Raw genomic sequence first — 22,269 nt, 5'->3', positions numbered from 1 at the left:
GGATGGGAGGAGGTGACGCTGAGGCGGGGATCTAGCCAGCGAGAGCTTCTCACTCCCCGAGGAAAGCTGGGGGCACCAGCCTCTCACCTCCTCCCCATTCAGCCTCCGTGGGATCCAAGCAGGGCCATGCACAGGGCGTAGGTGTGGGCTTCACCGAGGGCTGGAGCTCTGGTGGGGGGGGAGGGGGAGAGGGACAGGAAGCAGGACTCCAAGGCTCCAGTGTCCCTGGGCTCCTGGAGTTAACTCCCTGAGAGCCGTCTTGGGATAACCATGGGGCTGGGCTGGGGGCACCCAAGAGCCCTGGCTGGGTGGGAGGCCAGCAGTCAGTTGGGCAGCATATCGAGTCCCAGGGAGGCCGCGTGCTGCTTGGCCCGAAGCCGCAGGTTCTCGATGCTCGTGGTTTTACTGTTCAGGGCAGCCGAGGCAGGTGCCAGGCCTGCGGGGGGTGCGGGCAGCAGTGGAGACCCCCATACGCCCTGGTGGGCAGCAGCGGCCGCTGACAGCGACTGGTAGTAGGACTGGCAGTGCAGTGAGCCCAGAGGGGCCATGTTGACGCCCAGGTAGGGCACAGCGGCCGCGGCAGCAGCAGCAGCAGCAGCAGCGGGGGCCGGGCCCCCCACTTCGAAGGAAGAGTAGTGCACCAGGTTGTTGGTGGCGGCCACGTGCTGGCGGAATTGCTCCTGCAGACGGAAGAGGCTCAGCGGGGATGAGGAGTAAGAGTGGGAGGGGCCCAGGAGGCCGCCCCCGGGGGCTGCAGGGGCCAGGGCCAGGCTGCCTGGGGAATCTGCAAGCAGAGAACCAAGAATCGAGGACTCAGGACAGGGCACTGGTCTGCCAGGAGGGGCTCCCTCGGCCTTGCCACCCCCTTGGAGCTGCAGACAGGACAGGCTTTGGCTGAAACCATATCCACCCATCTCAGCCAGGGCTGAGCATCCCCCAGAATCCCGGGAGGGAGGGACCCAAGCTTCCTGGAGGAGCACCAGACTCTGCCAAGGCCCCCATGTCTGACTTCTTAGGGAGACTCCTTTTCTTTTCTTTCTTTCTTTTTGTTGTTGTTGTTGTTGTTGTTGTTTGGTTTTGGTGGGACAAAAGAGTTTTATTTACTCTTGAAATCGTCACAACAGAATCACAGATTGACATGGGGAATGGCTGAGCCATAAGCAAATCAGGTAGCACAGAAATGTCCCTCCCAAAGACTCCTTTTCTTTTCAAGGGCGGTCACCTCCCCTTCCCCTCTCCTGTCTGTGGCTCCCCTTCCCCTCCAGCTCTCAGCTCACAGCCCCATCCCCTCCCTGCCTGAGCCCAGGGTTTGTGTCTGAGCTATGCCTCCTGCCAGAGCTCTGTTCCTTCAAAAACACAGCTCTGAGTCTCTGCTGCATGTGGGACTCTCTGGTACCCATATGGTACTCACCCAATATGCACTGGTACATCTGTACTGGTTGTTAAAATACTGGAAAATTTCCACAATGCGTGATAAGTAGCTTTTGCCCTGAGCTCCCCAAGTACCCCTCCCCTTCCACAGAGCCTCTGCCCCGACCCCCCGAATTCCCTGGACCTTTCCAGGATTCAGCAACTAAAGGGTGACCACCTGGAACAGGCCTGCCATGGCCAAGTCCTTTCTCTGGGTCAGGTCCAGTGCCACAAAGGCTAATTCTACCACTGCTCTGACCCCCCTCGCGTAGCCAGGCCCCCGTGCGACTAGACCTGGTTGTCCTCCCTAGGCTGGGCCCCGGCCCACCCACAGCTGCTGCCGAGCCTCACCTGCCTTGGGGCTGCCCCTCTTGCAGCCCAGCCCCTTGCTCTCAGCCCCAGGGCTCTTCTCAGTATGGGGATCCGCAGCCCCTGCCCGGGGGTCTTCTTCCCGGTCGAGCTGGTCTTCAGGGGCTGACTCACTGGCCGACTGCTCAGATAGGCTCAGGTGAAGCTCAGCAGGGGGGTCGCCACTGGGCAGGCTGGGGGGCTGGTCAGTCTCCAACTGGGTGTCTGGAATCGGGGCCTCAGTCTTTCCTTCCCCGTGGGAGGCCTCAGCCTCCTTCTGCTTCTGGAGCTGCTCTTTCTGCAGGCTGCGCTGCTTCTTCCGGAACTTGGCCCTGCGGTTCTTGAACCACACCTGGGAACAGGGTGAGGAGCAGCAGGAGTGGAGGGGAGCAGCAGGAGTGGGAGGGGAGCAGCAGGAGTGGAGGGGAGCAGCAGGAGTGGGAGGGGAGCAGCAGGAGTGGAGGGGAGCAGCAGGAGTGGGAGGGGGAGCAGCAGGAGTGGGAGGGGGAGCAGCAGGAGTGGGAGGGGAGCAGCAGGAGTGGGAGGGGAGCAGCAGGAGTGGGGGGGAGCAGCAGGAGTGGAGGGGGAGCAGCATGAGTGGAGGGGGAGCAGCATGAGTGGGAGGGGAGCAGCAGGAGTGGAGGGGGAGCATCAGGAGTTGGGGGGAGAAGGAGTGGGAGGGGAGCAGCAGGAGTGGAGGAGGAGCAGCAGGAGTGGGAGGGGGAGCAGCAGGAGTGGAGGGGGAGCAGCAGGAGTGGAGGGGGAGCAGCAGGAGTGGGAGGGGGAGCAGCAGGAGTGGGAGGGGGAGCAGGAGGAGTGGGGGGGAGCAGCAGGAGTTGGGGGGGAGCAGCAGGAGTGGGAAGGGGAGCAGCAGGAGTGGAGGAGGAGCAGCAGGAGTGGAGCGGGAGCAGCAGGAGTGGAGCGGGAGCAGCAGGAGTGGGAGGGGGAGCAGCAGGAGTGGAGGGGGTGCAGCAGGAGTGGAGGGGGAGCAGCAGGAGTTGGGGGGGAGCATCAGGAGTGGAGGGGGAGCAGCAGGAGTGGGAGGGGAGCAGCAGGAGTGGAGGGGAGCAGCATGAGTGGGGGGGAGCAGCATGAGTGGAGGGGGAGCAGCATGAGTGGAGGGGGAGCAGCATGAGTGGGAGGGGGAGCAGCAGGAGTGGGGGGGAGCAGCAGGAGTGGAGGGGGAGCAGCAGGAGTGGAGGGGGAGCAGCAGGAGTGGAGGGGGAGCAGCAGGAGTGGGAGGGGGAGCAGCAGGAGTGGGAGGGGGAGCAGGAGGAGTGGGGGGGAGCAGCAGGAGTTGGGGGGGAGCAGCAGGAGTGGGAAGGGGAGCAGCAGGAGTGGAGGAGGAGCAGCAGGAGTGGAGCGGGAGCAGCAGGAGTGGGAGGGGGAGCAGCAGGAGTGGAGGGGGAGCAGCAGGAGTGGAGGGGGTGCAGCAGGAGTGGAGGGGGAGCAGCAGGAGTTGGGGGGGAGCATCAGGAGTGGAGGGGGAGCAGCAGGAGTGGGAGGGGAGCAGCAGGAGTGGAGGGGAGCAGCATGAGTGGGGGGGAGCAGCATGAGTGGAGGGGGAGCAGCATGAGTGGAGGGGGAGCAGCATGAGTGGGAGGGGGAGCAGCAGGAGTGGGGGGGAGCAGCAGGAGTGGAGGAGGAGCAGCAGGAGTGGGAGGGGGAGCAGCAGGAGTGGAGGAGGAGCAGCAGGAGTGGGAGGGGGAGCAGGAGGAGTGGGGGGGAGCAGCAGGAGTTGGGGGGGAGCAGCAGGAGTGGGAAGGGGAGCAGCAGGAGTGGAGGAGGAGCAGCAGGAGTGGGGGGGGGAGCAGCAGGAGTGGAGGGGAGCAGCAGGAGTGGGAGGGGGAGCAGCATGAGTAGGAGGGGAGCAGCATGAGTGGAGGGGAGCAGCATGAGTGGGGGGAGCAGCATGAGTGGGGGGGAGCAGCATGAGTGGAGGGGAGCAGCATGAGTGGGGGGGAGCAGCATGAGTGGGGGGGAGCAGCAGGAGTGGAGGGGGAGCAGCAGGAGTGGGAAGGGGAGCAGCAGGAGTCAGGGGGGAGCAGCAGGAGTGGGGGGGGAGCAGCAGAGTTGTGGAGCAGGGTGCTCCCGCAGGGAATGTGAGAGACAAGGTTGCCCCCGCCCTGTAGCAAACACACACCCACAATCCTTTCCAGCCCACCCTCCCTGTCACTGAAGGCATTCATGGAGACACCAGTTGCAGTTTGGCACCGAGGGCTGAAGTGCTGGCTCCTGGACAGCAGGAAGCCAGATTGATGGGCTGGTGCTTGCCTGCAAGGTCTAGCTAGAGGAGCTGGGTCCTACCTGTACCCGGGCCTCAGGTAGGTTGGTGCACATGGCCAGCCTCTCACGCATCACCACATCCGGGTAGTGAGTCTTCTGGAAGGTCTTTTCCAGGGCCTCGAGCTGCTGAGCCGTGAACGCTGTGCGGCTGCGACGCTGTTTGCGGTGCTGGGAGCCATAGCGGGCCTCCAAGATGATGTCTTGAAATGTACAGCCGTTGGAGGGCAAGGAGAGGGGGCCCATTTAATTATGGGAAATAGAGTTTGAATCTTACCCTGCTCTGACCCACTGTGTTCCTGCCAGAGCTAGACTCTGGTCCTTCCCCCTTGGAAATCACCCATCTCCTCTCCATGTGGCTGGATTTTCAAGATCGCTCCACCCCATCATTCACTATCAGGACCACTGAGGTCTAGCTCATCTCTATGAATGGCTGTCAGGAATATGACTGAGGGGGATCTTCCTTATTTGGTTTGGGGTGGGTGGGTAGGTAGGTGGGTGGGCATTGCCCTAAAATCCTTAAAGTCCCAGAATAATAAGGGTATAATATTCTGAGAGTACATGATGCTAATAATTTGGAAGTCCATGTCACAAAGCTTCTAATAGCCTATGACCCTTAGATTCTAGATACCAACAGAATACTGTCCCGACCATGAGAAGCCAGGCCATGACTTATCTGCAAGGTACAGTTAGGAGAGGTCTGACTGAGTAGATGGAATTCACTGGCACTTGATCCTATGTCCTCTGGGTATGAATCTCATCGTCCCCGTTGGCCTATGAATCTCTGATGGCAGGACCTGAGGCTCCTGCTCTTATGTCTCCTCAACAGAAACCCTGGCTCTGGCAGGGCCCTCAGAACACAGGAAAGGCTTCTTGCGTGCGGTCTTGACCCTTCTAGCTGCTTCCTCCAGGAGGCAAGGACAAAGAGAGCAGGTACTAACCACCACAGGCTTGGAGGGGAGACAGGCCTGGTGGACCACAGATTCCACAGTCCTGCCCACGTGCTGGGAACATGAACCTCCCAGCATAGATGTCTGTCTGGGGTTGCTGTCTAGCCTCCAACCCTTCTGCTTGACCAGTCCCTGGAGGATGGACAGTTAACCTCTCTCTCCCCGCCTACCATCACCCATAAGTGGACCCTGGACTATCTATGCTGAAGGGAACCCAAGCTGTGTCAACCTCTGCACAGGGCTGCCAAGGTCCTTCCCCTGCACTCCAGGGACTGGGGAGTCAACGCCACACTCTGAACGAGGAAGTAGGAGGCAACTGGGTATCCAGGAAGCCTCAGACTTTGGGCTGCTCCTTTTTCAGTGTAAAGAGGGAGCCCTGAACCTCTTACAAACTGGCACTAATCCCAGCCTGGACCGAGCCCTGAGCTCACGCTGGTCACGCTGTGGGAGGGGATGGAGTGAGGACCCCTCTCAGTAGAACACTGGGTGTGGGAGCAACAGGTCAGCCTTCTGCTGCTGGCTCCAGGGACTACAAAGGTGGCAGGGAGTCACAGCCTGGGAGGCCAGGCTCTCTGTACCATCAGCAAAACCTCCTGCTGGAAGGCGAGGCCTCCATACAAAGGCCCGCCTGGAGCTCATATCCCTCCTTCCTAAGATTAGAGAATTGGTGGGGGCACTGAATACTCCACTTCCTCTGTCCCCACCAGCAGAGGTGAGCCTCTGTCCCTGACTCTTCCTCTGTGAGCCCTGGAACATGGTAAGGATCAAATGTCACCAGCAGCTTGGGCACAGGGAATTCACTCCAAACCAGAGAAGCAGCCATAGCCCAGGCAGGACTGCACCCACATTCCCATACTGGAGACTGATGACCCCATGCTAATCTACAGAAGGTGACCAGGGGCTCCATTTTATCCACTGAGCCCTTCCCAGAGCCTGGCAGGGTCTAGAGGAGTAGAAGCGGCTGCCTCACCCTCCCTGCCAGACCGGAACCCCTACCCAGGCCTCGTATCCCATCCCATTTCTGTGCCTTTACTCATGCTAGTCCCCCTTCCTTGCCCTCTTAAGGCCTGACTCCTGCTCCATGGCCTCCAGGAAGCCCTCCTTGACTGCATCAGCTGATCATGCTTCTCTGGTCTGCCCCACCATTTGATCCTGGCCACATTCTTCCTGCCGTGCCCTCTCATGGGTCTCTGGGCACCTGGTCTCCCTGGGAGTGCCCTAAAGCCCTCTGAGGACCACCTGGCCCAGGGCCAGAGCAATTCACCAGCTGCTTGAGGTTTGGCCTGGGACAGGATGGGGTGGGTGGTTTCACCTCCCAGGAAATCACGTTCCCCACCTATGCCATCAAATCCTTCCCGCGCTCACTGAGGGGCTGCCAGGGCAGGGCAACGATCAGTTGAACTGGGGGACGGGGGCCAGGCTGCGGCTCCCTCATGGGCGCTTCGCTTGGGACCTGGGTAGTAATTTCCTCTGAGCACCTACCAGCCCTTACTGAATACCTTGAGTATGTTATCTCAAATAACATCCCAACCATCCTATGGGAACATTCCAACATGTTCCCTGTTTATAAAGGGGGAAGCTGAGGCTCAGAGAAGAGAGGTGAGTGGGCAGACCCTACAATGACTGCAAGTCTGTAACTTCAAAGCTCAGATTTTTAGCCATAATGTCACATTCTAATCTCCTACCCCGGCCCTGCCTAGAGTTAACCTCTCTGAGCCTCCATTTCCTTGTCCATAAAATGGACATAATAACCTCCCTTTACTCGAGTTGAATGGTTAGACGCACAGAGAGAGAGAGTGCGCCTCACACAGTGCCTGGCATACAGTCAGTGATCAAAACATGGGAGCTGTTACAGATGGGACTCCCTGGGCACTCCAGCCACTTCCTAGCTGGAATGCTCTGGGCTAGTCCCTTACCTCCTACCTCAGTCTCTCCATCTGTGAGACGGGCTAATGAATCCCTCCCTCACAGGGTGGTTAAGGGAATCTGAAGGCATAGGGCAGCTCCAGGGCCCAGCACAGTGCTGGCAAACAAGGGTGCTCTGGACACTCACACATAGATTTTGAATTGACGTCTTCCTGAGTCTCCCAGAGTAAACGTTCCCAGTACTTCCTCCTGTCTTCACCTTCCAGAGCCTCTTCTCCCAGATCTCTCCTCCACCCCCAAGCCCCCGTCCCCACAAACGGCCCTTACCAGCCAGGCGCTCGGCCAGGGTAAGCGCGTGCACCGAGGGCCGGTAGTCAGGGGCGTGCTGGGCTTGCTGGGCCGCCTGCTGGTGCAGGTTGTACATGGCGCTGAGCGAGTTCATGGCGTGCAGTGAGTACCCGTTCACCCCGTAGTGCTGCATCGCGGCATGTGCCTGCAGACCAGGGAGAGGGAGGGGACGTGAGTGAGGCCATGCGGTCACACTCTACCCTGGCAGAGACACCACCCAAGGTCCGGGCCTTGGATGCCCACCTCACCCCTGAGAGATTCTGCTTCCCCGTCAGAAAGTGGCCTGCCTTGCCCACAGCTAAGAGCAAGAGGGCTCCTGCATGTATTTATTCATTCACCCACTCATTCATCGATTCACGCAGCAGGACTTGTGTAGGGTTTAGTGCTCTGGGCTCTGGAGTCAGCCTGCCTGGGCTGGAATCTCCACTCTGCCACCTGGGAGCTTTGTGGCTTTGAGTAAGTCACTTAACTTCTCTGACCTTCAGTCTCTCCATCTGCAAAATGGGGTTAGTAATAGTACTTATCTCACGGGGTTGGTTGCATGGATTAAGAGAAGCCTTTACAATAGGGTCTGGCACGTAGCGTGTGCTCAAACATGTTACTCATTGGGATTCATCAATCCGTTTGCTGCCTCATGCAGTCATCTCTTCATTTAATCACCCAGGCACTTACTCACTTGTACATCATTATTTTGCTCACACACCTATTATTTATTCAACAAACAGCCACTGAGGCTCACACGGGGCCAAGTCCAGAGCTGGCCTGGGAACACTGAGGCATTTGCTCTGATGAGATAGTGGATTACAACCCTCATATGCTGCACAGCTTTAAGAACACTGTTACTATGTCTGTGATACACACACTGCCATTGCCTCCCTCTATTCTCACCGTATTCCCAAGAAGCAAGCAGGCCAAGAGCAATGAACCCCATTTACCGATGAGTCTACTGGGGCTTGGAGAAAGAGCAGTGACATGTTGAGGCCACACAACCTGTGCAAGGCCTGCTCTGCCCCACATTGCTTCAGCCTCATTCTTTGGTGGCCAACGCATCAGAGAGCACATCCCTTCTGCTGAGATGGCTCGCATCAGCATGAGGCTGCCGGGGCCCCACCAGCCCCAGGGCTCCTCCAGACCCTTGCAGTCCTCATCTGAGTGCCCACCATGTATCGGCCTGAAACGTCACTTTTGGAATGTGGTCCATTTGATAAGAGGAAGAACGTGTCCAGATGTCTCAGCTCCCCACCCTCACTGAAGTGGACACATCACCAAACATCCACAGCACATACACGCACACACGGGCATACACACGGTTCATGCACAAATACACATACGCAGACATTCTCAGCAAAGCATTCACGTAAGCAGTCAAATTTGCACACAGATTCATCAACATTCACAAACACAATGTCATTACTTCCACAGTTCCACACATAGATGTTCTCACAGATACCTATCCACGCAGCAGATGTATCTACACACAAACATGATACTCATACACATTCATGTATTACACATATTCATTCAACAAATATTCATTAAGCACCCACATACTAAGTACCAAAGTCCTTGCCTTCATGGAATTTACCTTCGAAGGGAGGAAGGCTATAAAACAACAAATAAACCTATGTAATAAAGTCAGACAGGAATAAGTGCCCTGAAGAAAAATAAGGCAGAGGAAGAGCGTAACAAGAGGCAAGGTGAGGCTGTTTTAGAACATGTGGTCAGGAAAGGGCACTATGATGTTTGAAGTAAGCCGTGTGAATCTCAGGGGTCGGGGGACTCGGGGTTGTGGGGGGGGAGATTTTCCAGGCAGAAGGAACAGCAAGGACAAAGGCCCTGAGGCATGAATAAGCTTGGTGTGTGTGTGAAACGGCAAGGAAACCAGGGTGGCTTGAGCACAGAGGGGGAGGGGGCAAGTGGGGGAGGTGAGGTGGGAGGGAGAGGAGGGGGCCAGATCCCAGGGGGTTTCATGGCCCATTGTAAGGAGTTTGAATTCTATCCTGAGTGTGATGGGAAGCTCCTGGATGGTCTTGAATAGGTGAGGACCATGACAATTTGTTGTTAAAAGTTCACTTCAGCTGCTGTATGGAGAACAGACTGCAGAGGGTCAAGAAGAGAAGTGAAGAGACCAGGCCACTGCAGAAGCCCAGGCCAGCGACTGAGGTGCCTTCCACTAGGGTGGTACGGGTGGAGGGGGGAGAAGTGGTCAGAATCAGGACATAGTTTGAAGGTAGAACTGACATGACTGCTGATAGGTCAGTTATAAGATGTGAGGAAAAGAGGGCAAAAAAAGATTACTCTAGTTTTTGGCCTGAGCCACTGAGTGAAGATGGGTCTTTTCCTGAATTGGGAGCTCTAGGGGAGAAGCGGCTCTGGGAAGTAGGAGCAGGGGAATGAAAATCACGGCTTTTTGGGGACATGGTAAGTGTGAAATATGGATCTGACTTCCAAGTAAGAATGTTAAGTTGGGGGGACTTCCCTGGCAGTCCAGTGGTTAAAACTCCGTGCTTCCACTGCAGGGGGCACGGGTTCGATCCCTGGTCGGGGAACTAAAATCCCAAAAGCCATACGGTGTGGCCAAAAAAAAAAAAAGAATGTTAAATTGGTAGCTGGATATACAAGTTGGGAGCTGAGGGCTGGATTTACAGATTTCTGAGTCGACACTCACACATGACACCTACCAACAACACTTACTTACAGAATCCCACTCTATGTACCGTAAACAGGACCCCAAAGGCAGAGATCTAAGAGAAAAGAGTGATGGACACGGCGACATAAAGTGTTTAAGCATTTGTATAATAGAATGTACCATAAAGAAATCTAAAAGGCAAACACCAAACCTGGGAAAATATTTACCATACATAACATAGCAAAATTGATTTAAAAAATAGCACAAATAAAAATAAAAGAGAATACCCATAACATAGAAAGAGCTCTTATATAGAAACAAAAAGACGGTCACCTTAATAAAAGATGGGCTAAGTAAATGAAGAGACAACTTTGTTTGTTTGGTTTTGGCCGCGCCTCACTGGCGGGATCTGCATTCCCCCACCAGTGACTGAACCCGGGCCCTTGGCGATGAGAGCGTAGAGTGTTAACCACTGGCCACTAGGGAATTCCGGAGACAACTTATTAAGGAAGAAAAACAAATAGCCGTCTGACGTCTGACCAAAAAATGCTCAGCCTTCCTTGTCACCAAAGAAATAAAAATAGAAACAATAAAATAAGAATTTCACCAATCAGATTAGCAAATATGAAGAAAAATTATTACCCAGGGTTATTGAGGGGAGTAGGAAATGGTCCTTCTCCTACCTCACTGACAAAAGAGCTCTTTACTCCCTGCATCAAAAGCCTTTAGAGAGAGCATCATTGGACTCAACAATTCCATTTCTAGAAATTTATCCTTCAAGTATGCAGAGATATGGATATAGGAATATTTATGACAGCTTTGCTTATGATGGCAAACAATTGGAACCCTCACTGTCCATCAAGAGAGGATTAGTTCAGTAAATGAGGGAACAGTCGTGCCCGCAATGCAAGACAGTGCCACAGTTTAAAACAATGATGTGTATCTGTATGTGCTGATGCTCACAATATACTGTTGAGTGGAAGAAATAGGTAACAGTATGCATGATGTGATCCCATTTCTGTAATGTATGTATAAATATGCATAGGAAAAAAGTCCGGAAGGTTATACCCTGAAATGTTAACAGAGGTTATCTCTGGGAGATAGCAGATGGGATTACAGGTGATCTTCACGTTTATATTCCTTCTTTCTTTCCTTTTTGAGGGTGGGGGCGGGGGGAGGGTTATCTTTGTGTGCCAAGGGATGTGGGGATGGAGCCAGGCTCCGAAACGTGTCACAGGGGCCATGTGGGGAAGAGGGAACAGAGTTTAGAAGTAATTTTATTCATCCCCCACCCCGGTTGGGCTGGAATGCCCCTCCCCCACCAAACTCAGGGGCTTTGTGGCCTTAAAACTCCACTGTTGTTAATGTGGTAAGTGACATTTTAATTGACTTAATTATTGCTGACCTCACAGTTTTGGATGCACGACAAGTCTTTATTAACGGACGCCAGGAGCGGTGCCTCTCGCGGCCCCAAAACCGCCCCAGCCCACTGGCCCTCTGATGGCCTCCGGAACCTTCGCAGTCTGGCGTCTGCCCACCCCTCCCCTCCAGCCTGATGCCCTCCCCCTCCCTGGTACCCAGCAATACCAGATTACCTGCCACTCCCACGTGTCACTTCCATGCCTTTGCTCCTGCTGGGCCTCCACCTGAAACATCATTGCCCTTCCTCCCACTGACCTGACAAGGCTACTCAGCTGATACCTACTCCTCAGAAGTGGGGCACTCCCCACCCGCCCCTGAGAAGGCATCTCTCCCCTCTTCAGCCTGCACATAACTAAGCTCAGGTCACAGAAATGACGGTAACAACAACAGCTACCATTTACTGAACACACTGAGCGAGGCACCACACAAAGCACTTTACGTGGCTTTTCTTAATTCTAGCCCTGGACCGGTAGTGTGATGACACTTCTATCTCCCCCACTAGACTGAGCTCCTTGAGGGCAGAAAGTGTATCTCATGCATTTCTGGATTCCCTACCTCAGCCCAGTCGCAGGGTCTGGCACAGAGGCAGGGCTCAGGAGATGAGGATCGGATGAATGAATTAATAATAACAACTATTTGTTAAGTGCCCCAGATACATCAGACATCCCCATCCATCCTCCCAACGCCCTAGGAGGTAGGGACTGTTATCACCCCCATCTCACAGATGCGGAAACGGAAGGTGAGAATGATTGGATAATTTGTTAAAGGCCACGCACCTAGGAAGTGGTAGAACAAGTTTCCACAGGTGAGGTGATGTTCCTCCCACCAGCTGGTGTTTCCTAACCCCACTCACAGGTTCCGACTCCGGCATGTTCCGTTCCCTGACTTCTAGCATCTCTGGTTTGATCCAAGGCAATAGGACAACAGCCCCAGTGTGTGTGCTCATACATGCACGTGTGTGCACATGTGAGCGTGTGTATGTCGTGAGATGAGGCTGTGCAAGCCTGAATCCTCCCAGCTGAGCGCCTCTCTCCCCAGCCTCACACTCTCTTCCTGCTCCAGATGGACATCAGGGCCCCAGGTCTCCTCTGAGGCCACAGAGGGGCCCCTGACTGATGATGCTGCTTACCATCCAAGCTGCACAGATGTGGTACCACACAGCCACAGGCCTGCAGCTCATTTCAGTGATCACCTGTGGCCATGTGTGTACGCAGCCCGACTGTGACCAGGCACACGACTGTGTATGCATCTGCGTTTAGGTGGGTGTCTGTGGTTCTCTATATGTCTGTGGGCTGATGTGTGTGAACGTGTGTGTGTGTGTATGACCAGAGGAACGTACGCTAAATGGTACCCTCAGAAGTCATGTGGCCCTGAACAGGGTCTGAGAGAGAAACACAAAGAGAAAGAAAGAAAGAAAGAAAAAAAAGCAGAGATGGAGTTGATGCAGAGAGCAAGACAGATCAACACAGAGAAAATAAATAGATTTGTTTTACCCATTTTTGGGTTTCTGTACCACCTAGCACAGAGCCTGGTACACAGCCAGTGCTTAGTAAAGAATAAATCTTGCATGCATGAGAAAGACTCACCAGCTAAGAGATTGTAGGGGAGGCAGGGCCAGCACAGCCCAGTACGGTCCTCAGGCCCTGCTACCACCACCTTCTCTCTCCGCAGGACTATAAGTCTGGGACTGGGGGGAACCCTGCCCGGTAGGCACTTTTCCAGCCAAGGGGCAGCCCAGACCTGTCCCCCGGGGTCCTCAGCCAGGCCCAGCAGCTAGAGCCCCATCCACATCCAGTTCTGAGTGCTGTGGGTTCTAGGGGGAGGCCAAGAGCCGCCCAGGCTGGAGTCCTGCAGGGCTAGTCGGAGCCTCTAAACGGGGCCCTGCACCCCTGGCCCCAGGCCGGGCTGTGCATGGGCTCAGCCCACTGCACACTCCAAACAGAATCAATTATATATTTAAAAGGTGCCACCCCGCAATTCCTGGCGAGCCAGGAGAGCCATCCATCATGGAGCGGCCGTGTTTCACAAGCTGTCGAATTGTGCTTACATTGGTTAAAAGAATCTTTATATTTCATTAAGCAAGCAGATCGGCGGATGTCCCACCACAGGCACCATATAGATGGCTTTAATTTTCCAAATCTGCAAATGCATCCGTTATGTCCCCGCGTCGCTGCTGGCTGCAGCCTAATGCCCAGCCAATCGAAGAATCAAGCAGAATTTTATTAGGGGGCATTTTTTATAAATTAACGGCAGCACTGCTAGGAAACCACACGTAAGGCATCTTTGATTAAAAGGAAAGTGGACCCTTCCTTCGGCCACAGCCGGCTCAGCCACCCCACAGAACTACCCCATCTCTCTTCGCCTCTTCCTCTCCTTTTCGGAACTTTTAATTCCCCCTCCATTTCTTCTCATTTCCCCACACAGTGGAGAACCAAGCAGAACAAATTTGTTTAAAGGAAAGGAAAGAATGCAGGAGGGGAGGAACCAAAATTCTCTGAGCAATTTGCCTCCTCTGTTCCAAGCATGGTCAGACACATTATCTCACTACCAATGACAGCTACGTCTTACTGAACATTTACCGTGAGCCAAACCCTCTTCTGCTCACGTTAACAAGCTTCAACACAACCCTACTAGGTAGGACTTATTACCCCCACTATAGGAGTGAGAAAACTGAGGCTGAGAGAGGTAAAGTCACCTGCCCGAGGCCCCACAGTTACCAAGGGGTAGAGGCAGAACAGGAACCCTGGTTGCCGAGGATCTACCTGGTATTTATTTCCAGAGTGTGACCGAGAGCTAGGCCCTGGTGAGGACTAGCCCTGGGTGCCAACAGCAGTGGGAGGGACTGTAGGGGGCCTGCTGCCCTGGACTTCCTGCCCTGAGAAATGCTACCACCCCTTCAGCCCCGGAGGCTCCCCAGTGACCCTCTGGGGGAAGAGGCCCCTGCTGCCTTTCCTCCTACCGAGTAGTTTGGAGACCAAAAGACTTTAGCTAGGCAGGTAGAAGAACACGAACACATGAACCTGGGAGCTCCAGACCAGGGCTCCTGCCCCAACCCCAGGCTGCTATTGACCCTGGCTAGGACCCTACCATCCCTGACCTCTTCTGCTACAACATTGACCCAACGGCTGCCCCAGGAGGGAGAGAAATCTTGGTTGGTCGGGGGAAGTGTGTAACCCAGCGTCAGCCAGCCACCTGAGGAAGCTGAGGAGGAGAGAGTCCTTCGTGTGTGTGCGTGTGTGCACATGAATGTGCGTGTGTGCACATGACTGTGTGTGAGTGGGTAGGGGGTAGCTGACCAAGATGACCCAGACGCCTGCCAGCTCTGAGTTAGTGGGTACAGGATTTTTTTTTTTATTCAAAACATTTTTTTAAATTAAAGTATAGTTGGGAATTCCCTGGCCATCCAGTGGTTAGGACTCAGCGCTTTCACTGCCGGGACCTAGGTTCAATCCCTGGTCAGGGAACTAAGATGATCCTGCAAGCTACGCCCCAGCCAGAATAATTAATTAATTAATTGAAGTATAGTTGATTTACAATGTTGTGTTAGTTTACAGGACTTTAAGAGAAGCTCTGTGCCCGGAACATGCCAGATACTCAACCATGGTAACCTCATTAATTTCTTACCCCAACTCTCTGAGGGAGGCACTATTATTATTCCCACTTTACAGATGAGGAATTGAGGCTCAGAGAAGGTGAGTCACCCTTGGCTGACCTGTTTGGGAACTGGAAAGCCTGAGCCGCCATCCCAGTAAGCACCCCTATTCCCACATCTGTTCTGAGTTGCCAGGAATCAGCAATGGGAGCATATGATACAAGAGGACACCGAAACCGCGACCTTACCCTGACCAAGGACCCTGCAGGCGCCAGGGCTAAGGGCAGACCTGAGATGAGGATACACCCAGCTGCTTCCTCTCAGATGTTGTTTATTTTCCAGATCAATTCTCAGGTCACTGCCGAACCCTCCAAGATCCCCGAATCTCCACTGTCAGTGTCAGGCACGCCAAAGTGCAGAAAGCCCAGGAACCAGCCTCTTTCTCCCCTTGCCAGGCACCAGATTCCCCTGAGCCATGCCTCACTTCCCAGGAGGGTGAGCCAGGGCGCCCACAATTCAGCGACTCGATATGGCCAGCAAAACCACAGAGAACAGCCAAGGACACATTCTAGAGACACACATATTTGTCATTTCCACTTCCCCACCCTGCTCCCTCCTAACCCTCTGCACCAGCACCCTCCCACCCACTGAGACACAGCTCCCCACAGTCACCATGCCTCCTCCTCTAGGAACACTGTCCCTCCACCAGCATTATGTGGAGAACTCCTGATCCCTCACACTAGACTTATGCACCCCCTTCTCCAGGAAGCCTCCCCTGATAGGCCAGGCTGGGTCAGGTGACTTCTTGAACTCTCCATCATAGCATTACCTCACCAAACTGCAGTTGCCCATTTGCCTGCCCTTCACCCAAGATATCATAATAACTATTTTTTACCAGCCATCCTGAGACAGGCAGCATCTCATTTAATCCTCACAACAATCTCATCCCATTTGACTGGTAAGCAAGCTGCAACCCAGAGACAGAGCCCAAAGCCACACAGCTACTCAACTTAGCCAAGATGGTATCCATGGAGTCTAACTCCAAAGCGTGAACTCAGTGCTCACCAAGAGCCCTTAACCTCACCAATCTGGGGCTCCTGCCAGGCAGGGTCTGGCTCCAGAGCAAGTACTCACTACCCAGCACAGGAGACATGAGACATTCATCCCACAAGTAAAGATAGAGCCACTGTTTGTCAGGCAATGAACTCTGGGGTAATGCAATGAGTTCCAGCTCCAGGGGCTCAAATTCTAGCAGAATGGTCAGATGGTCAAATGCCCTGGGTGAAGCTCTGGGAGATGTGAGAAGGGCAGCAAAACCCAGAACTGAGGGAGCCAAGGCCCAGAGTCTCCTCACCTGCCTGCCCTGCCCTACCCAGCAGGGAAGACTCCATGTCCCCACCAGAAGCCAAGCCACCTCCTGGCCACAGCTTCCTTCGGCCCTGACTTTGCCACAGACTGAGCCCTGACCCTGTCCCACACCAAGCCCTGGCCACTGCTCTCGTCTTGGCCATGCCCCACCCCCCAGTGGCATTTGATACAGGCACCATGATTAGCACATTGCTACCATTAACCCCTTGATTAATGTGCTTGATTCATGTGGTGAGGTAATGGGCTGTCCTCCAGCATCCCCCTTCCAGCTCAGCTGAGGGCCCCCAAAGTGGTCCTAAAGTTGGAGCCAAGGACCTCAGATGGTGGGCTTCAGGGTGTGTGGCTTTGCAAGGGTCAAGTCAGATGGGGTGCTGGTCTCCAGGCACCTAGAACTCATCAGTTTCTCAAAGGAGATTCTCACCTAGCCTCTTGGCTTAGGGATGGGAACAGAGGGGGAGGAAGAGGAGCGCCAGCGCAGAGATCCCCAGAGTTCCGGGTGTGTCTCAGGACAGACCCCGGCCCCGGGGCCCTCTTGAGGAGCCCAGGCGCTTAGTTCCCTACACAAACTGTTATCCATTAACATCCAATTATCCCTCGGTCCGAGCCATTAATTATAAATCAGCCGCTAATTGGGGTAATTAGCCCCCCGCAGGCTAATGGGCCGAGACTGAGGGAGGCCCTTCCGCCTACTGCTCTCAGTTTTTCTGATGTGCTCAATGTTGGGGGGGTGCAAAGAAATCAGGAGGCTGGAGTTAATTTTTTTTTTTTTTTAAGGCAGGGAAATGCGGCGGGGGAAGGATGAGAAAATGAGAAAGGCCAATTTTTGTTGTTTTTTTCTCGAATCCCATCCAGCGTTTGCTCTGGAGGACAGGCTGGCTCGGGGGAGGTCTGACCGCAGGCCCTGGGAATCGAACTGTCAGGATAATTGCTTGATTCTCCTCTTCCTTTCCAGTAGAGATGCAGCTAGAGAGCCAGAGAAGACCGAGGAGACCTGGACCGAGCTGGAGTGGAGCAGGGCAGGGTGGGCCACCAGCATTCCCGCCTCACACCCGCACGGAGGAGGCGGCCTCACTCGCCGGGTTTGCCCTGGCCCGGAGTCCCGCAGGGACCAGCTGGGTCACCCCAGGATCATCCAGACCCAGGCCTGGCCAGGCATGAAACAGGGACAGCAAGTCCCTGCTCCTGGTCCAGGTGTGGGCCTCGGGCTGCTGGAGGGGTGTGTTGTGCTGACTCGGAGAACCCGGATGCCCCCGTGCTCGGACAGAAGTATGGATAGATACAGGGACGCGCGGCCATGGGAAAGCAACAACCCTGGGGCACAGACCCGTGGGGCCTGGAAGGGGCCGCGAGACCCAGTGGGCTCCAGTGACCTGGGGACACACTGAAGCAGCGCCTGCAGTGGCGGTAGACTGGTCTCAAGAAGTAACCCCGTCAGGGAAATGCACTCGGCCTGGTGACCGCAGATCCAGGGCACTCTTCCCCGCCGCTGCCGCTGCCGGAAACCCAGCTAAAGTTGGAAGAACAGGCGGGGCCAGAGCTGAGATCCTCGGTCTTTGCGAGCTGGGATGCCCGCCCATCTGGCAGCACTGGGCCGAGTCAAATAAGTTGTCCGAAGAACAGAGAGGTGACTAAGCGGAAAGAGAGATCGCTGGATGGTGGGAGGGCAGGCCAGGATAACGGAGAGCCCAGCTCAGCACCCGTCTTACCCAAGGGGAAACTGAGGCGCAGAGAGGAGCAATGACTCGCCCAAGGTCAGAGATGATGGGTACTCAGGGCAGAACGAAGGTCCAGAACGGACCACATGCTCGGCTTGCCACTCACCGTCCCCCCAGCACCCCTCCCTAACCCGCCCGCCTGCTCGGTAATGGGCTTTGGCGGGCGACGGGCGTCGTCGCCCGGGGCCTTGATTAGATATTTATTGCTGTCATTTACATGGGCACCGCGGGGCGGCCGAGCGGGACTGGGGGATGGGGGTGGGGGGGGACTGGGAACGAGGGAGAAGTGGGGGTTAGCTCCTCAAGGACCAGAGACCTGACAGGGGGAGTAAGCATCGGAGTGAGCATTGAGGCCCCAGGCTAGTGGTGGGAATCAGGGGAGCAGAGGCAGGGCGGGAGCTGTGGGCCGGGGGACCCTTGGGCTGAACCGGGTGAGGGGGAGAAGTGGCGCTGTTGGGACTCTGATGGGTGTCCTGGGGGTGTCTTGTGTGATATGCGTGAGTGTCCGTGTGCGTTTAACCTGTGTATTTGGTATCTGTCTAAGGAGTTCTATGTGTCCAGCAGATCTGCCTGTGTGCCCCTATGTGTGTGTTCCTCTACCTGTGTGACTTCTCACCTGTATGTGTCTGAGTGAGCCACCCATAGCCCAGGTAACTCTAACCCATGCCTCTGACTCTGTGTGGCGGTCAGCGTGCGTATGTGTATGTATCCCTATGTGTCTGTCCATCTGGATGGCCCCAAAATGTGTGGGTGTACAGGACTAGCTCAGAGATTGCGGAGGGAGGGGTCTCTGCCCTTAGGTCAGGTTCTGCAACCTACGGGCAAGTCCAAGTGCTCTAATCACCAAACTCAGTCGGGCATTCCCTCAGAACCCAGGTTTCAGGGCAGCGGGCTCGGAGGGGAGGGCAGTGGGCTGATCCCCCATTCCAGGCCTGAGAGGGCCACAGTACTGTCAGCTCGGGGTCCTCTGAAAACTTTTGTTTCCTAAAGATCCACTAAGCTGCGTTTGAGGGGCTTTGCGGGGCTGGGTCTCCAGAGCAAGTTATGTTTGCATCGGAGCAGAGAAACGGCTCCAATTTCGAGATACACAGGATTCTGCATGTGAAAGTGGTGGGGACCAGTGCAGGGGTCCTCCAAAAACTCACCCATTGCCCTTGAAGTTGACTCGCCAGCCCGAGGTCGGGTGGAGCCCATCGGAGGCCTGGGTGCTCACCTTCGAGGTTGCCTTCGCCCAGGGCGGGTTTCCATTCCTCTGCGCCTTTGCCCTTCTGTTCCACTTTGTACGCGGGGTCTGTGCGTCTGGCCGCACAGGTTCCCGCTTCGCAGCAAGAGTCGGCGCCCATAAGGTCCGAGCGGGTGGAGGAAGGTGTTTACCCCCATCCTGAGTAGCGATTCTCTGCCTCTTGTCCAAAGACTGAATCTACCCCGGCCACGGAGGAGAGAGATTTGAGCCAGTTGTCCGGATAATTTGCTCTCATTGGGCAGCAAATTCGATTTTTTTCTGACCGCCTACACAAACATTAGCACAGCTGGTTTGCAGAGAGGGGAGGTAGGGACTAAATTCACCGACCCTTTGGTCAGGCTGCCTTCTCTTTTGGGGAAAGACTGAGGATGAAGAGAAGTGAAACACGAATCCCTGCAAAATTGAAAACAAGTCTCACTCCACCCCACCTAAAACTAATAGACGACAGGACCCCCTAGTAAGAGGCCGGGCCCAGCCAACCCGCCTGCAGCGCACAGGATCCCGAGCTCGAGTGGGAAAGACCCGGCCACCCGGCCGTCGCGGCTGCAAACTGGGAACAGCACAATTTCGCGGCTGCGGCGCAAACAGCCGCCGCGAGGCCAACAGTACCCCCCCCCAACCCCCAACACGCAAGGCCGATCGAGGCAGTAAAGCCCTCCTCTCTCCCCGACGTCCTTAACCCGGAGCCGCCTTCGAAAACCAGCACTAGCCCGATCGACCCCTTGCCTCTGCAGACTTTTCTAAAAGGAAAAAGATCGTCCCGCGCCCTGGGCGGACTGGCCCTGAGGCTGCGCAAGAGGCTTCGCGGGCTCCCTGCTTGGGGGATTCGAAACACTGAAAAAGGGCGGAAAGGGCGCGGATCCCGGCCTCCTCCCACCCCTCAATCCCGGACTCCCTCATCGGACAAATCACTAGCATGAGGAACACACACACACACACACACACACACACCGGAATCGGGGAAAGTTCGGGCCCCAGATCCGGGGCGAATTTGGAGGAGGAGAGGTTCCGCTCGGGCCCCCTACGCGCACCACCAGGGCTGCCGCGGCCCCGGCTCAGAGCCCGGAAACTTGTGATGGACGAGAAAGTTCAGCCGGCAGAGTCCGGGACACCGCTTGTCCCCGTCCAGAACCGGGTCACAGCTACCCGGTTTAGGAGGCCCAGAGAGGAGAGTCCCTGGCAGTGCCCCCAGCCCCTTGACCGCTCCACCCGAAGCACCATGAAGAGGCTCCGGGGGCTGGCCCCAGCCTGTGGTTCCACACGCAGCTCACCCGACCCATGCCAGCCGAGGCCGCGGGAGGCAAAACGAATTCCAGGGGTCTAGGCCCGTTGCGCCCCAAACACCCACCTGGGGAACTCCAGCCCGAGGCTGCATTTACGAGGACAGAAGCTGGCTGAGCGCTGAACCACCCCCGACCGGAGAATTCGTGCAGAATCGCAATCCCGAGAGAAAAGGCTCACTCGCCGCCGGTGGAGTTTGAGCCGGAGCTGCGCGGGCCGGACCAATGCGAGACCCCTGGTAATGCCCGGGTCACCGTGGGGGTCGCCGGGCGGCATGGATGCGGAAGCTGGGGAGGCGCGGGCGGCCCCTGCGCTCCCAGGGCGGGGTCCTGGGCTGCGGGCCGCACCCCCTCCCCAGCCCCGGCCCCGGGCTCCGCGAAGCCCGGGGCCGCATCTGTTCCGCATTACCCCCGGCCACCTCCTCCCCGCCCCCTCCAAACTGAGAAAGATTTGTCTCCGCTTAATATCCAAACCTTTTTTGTATTTTTTTTTTTTCAGAGACGAAGTAATATCTTCCAAATGAGGCAAAACCGTGACGGATCCGAAGCTTTCTCTGCGGGTGCCTGCGTCTCCGCGGGCCGAGGCTTCCGTCTCTGCCTCGGCGCGTTTCTGCCCACGGCTCTCTCTTCTCTCTTTCTGCCTCGGAATTTCGAGTTCTGCGCTCTTTCTGGCTCCTTGGGCTGCTCCCTCTCTCTGACTCCGTTGTCAGCTTTGGGTATCCCTCCCTCCGTCTCACCCTGTTTGTCTCCCGGTCTCTCCCAGACTCTGTCTCCCTGGCCTTTTCCTCCTTCCTCTGTCCCTACGCAGTCTGTTTGTCTGTCTCCAAGTCCCTGGCCCCAAGCAAACTTTCCGGTCCTCCTAGCGGGTCCGGGATTGCAGGACCACTAGAGGGGTGGCGGTCCCCAGAGCTCTCGGCCTGCGTCCTCCCCGTCCCGTCTCGGTCCTGCCGGCCCCGCCCGCTCGCACCTGGTCTCCCCGGCCCGCGCCGCCGCCGCCGCCGCCACCGCTGCCGCCACCGCTGCCATCTACGCGCGCCTTGGCGGGGGCTGGAGTTTTAAACGGCGTTTCCCGGGCGCCCCGCGCGGGCCCACGCGCTCCCTAATGGCCCGGGTGGCTGCCAATCACGCGCCTCTCCCGCCCCCGCCCCGCCCCGCCGGTGAGGCAGAGCGGCTCTCGGCCTAGGCTGCCCCGCTTCGACAGTCCGTGGGTCAGTGGGTCCGATCAGCGTCCGTCACTTCCTCCGAATCTCCGTGTCTCGGCCTCCCGGTCCCCGGATCCCTGCCTCTCTCGGGTCTGTAGCAGCCATAGGCCAATCCCTAGGGCGAGGGGGGTCTTGAGAAACCGTCCCCTCCCAAAGCCTCACCCGCAGCTGGGTGCTTAGCACCAGGGTCAGCAAGCGATGGCGTGGGAGCGCCCTGACTGACTCCCACGCCCACCGTCCCTCTTTGAGATCGGTCCAGAGCTACACACACACACACACACACACACACACACACACACACACACTCCCTATCAGTCCCACACCACCCGCAGCCCTGTCAGCCCAGTGCCACCACACCATCCCATCACCAGCCGTCAGAGCTCACCCCACACACACTCAGCCCATACACAGGAGGGCGCTCCTAGCAGCCGGTCACCTGTCTGGCAGTTGGAGGCCTCTTGGAGAGGCTGCTGGCCTGGGACTCAGCTTCACACGAAGCACACGCACCTGTCTCAAGGGGGACAGACACCTGCCGCCTGGCCTACATGGGGAAGACCTCGGGCCTGGATCCTCCCTGTTCCTACCAGTGCCCCACTCCCTCCAAGCAGGACCT

General features: G+C 56.3%; 1 protein-coding gene across 1 annotated transcript; it reads right to left on the bottom strand.

Moving 5' to 3' along the window:
- Positions 1 to 323: 323 nt before the first annotated feature.
- On the bottom strand, positions 324 to 21,459 carry DMBX1 (diencephalon/mesencephalon homeobox 1). Its single transcript, XM_007164516.2, has 5 exons — positions 21,422 to 21,459; positions 7,185 to 7,350; positions 4,066 to 4,244; positions 1,762 to 2,110; positions 324 to 784 (listed from the first exon to the last, which is right to left on the bottom strand). The coding sequence occupies exons 2-5, from the start codon at positions 7,336 to 7,338 to the stop codon at positions 324 to 326; spliced, it is 1,143 nt and encodes a 380-aa protein (XP_007164578.2). The 5' UTR covers positions 7,339 to 7,350; positions 21,422 to 21,459.
- Positions 21,460 to 22,269: the final 810 nt, after the last annotated feature.

The sequence above is a fragment of the Balaenoptera acutorostrata genome, chromosome 1 (genome assembly GCF_949987535.1).
Source record: "Balaenoptera acutorostrata chromosome 1, mBalAcu1.1, whole genome shotgun sequence".
NCBI classification, from domain to species: Eukaryota; Metazoa; Chordata; class Mammalia; order Artiodactyla; family Balaenopteridae; genus Balaenoptera; species Balaenoptera acutorostrata.
Note: the sequence above shows the minus strand (reverse complement) of the source record. Positions and strands in the feature narration are given on the sequence as shown.

Bases quoted from the DNA above. Each gene is read 5' to 3' on its own strand.
- DMBX1 (XM_007164516.2), bottom strand. From the start codon at position 7,338: ATGCAGCACTACGGGGTGAACGGGTACTCACTGCACGCCATGAACTCG. The intron at 4,245-7,184 runs GTAAGGGCCGTT...GTACATTTCAAG, and splicing joins CCTGGCCGAGCGCCTGGCTG to ACATCATCTTGGAGGCCCGC. The intron at 2,111-4,065 runs GTAGGACCCAGC...CCCTGTTCCCAG, and splicing joins TACCTGAGGCCCGGGTACAG to GTGTGGTTCAAGAACCGCAG.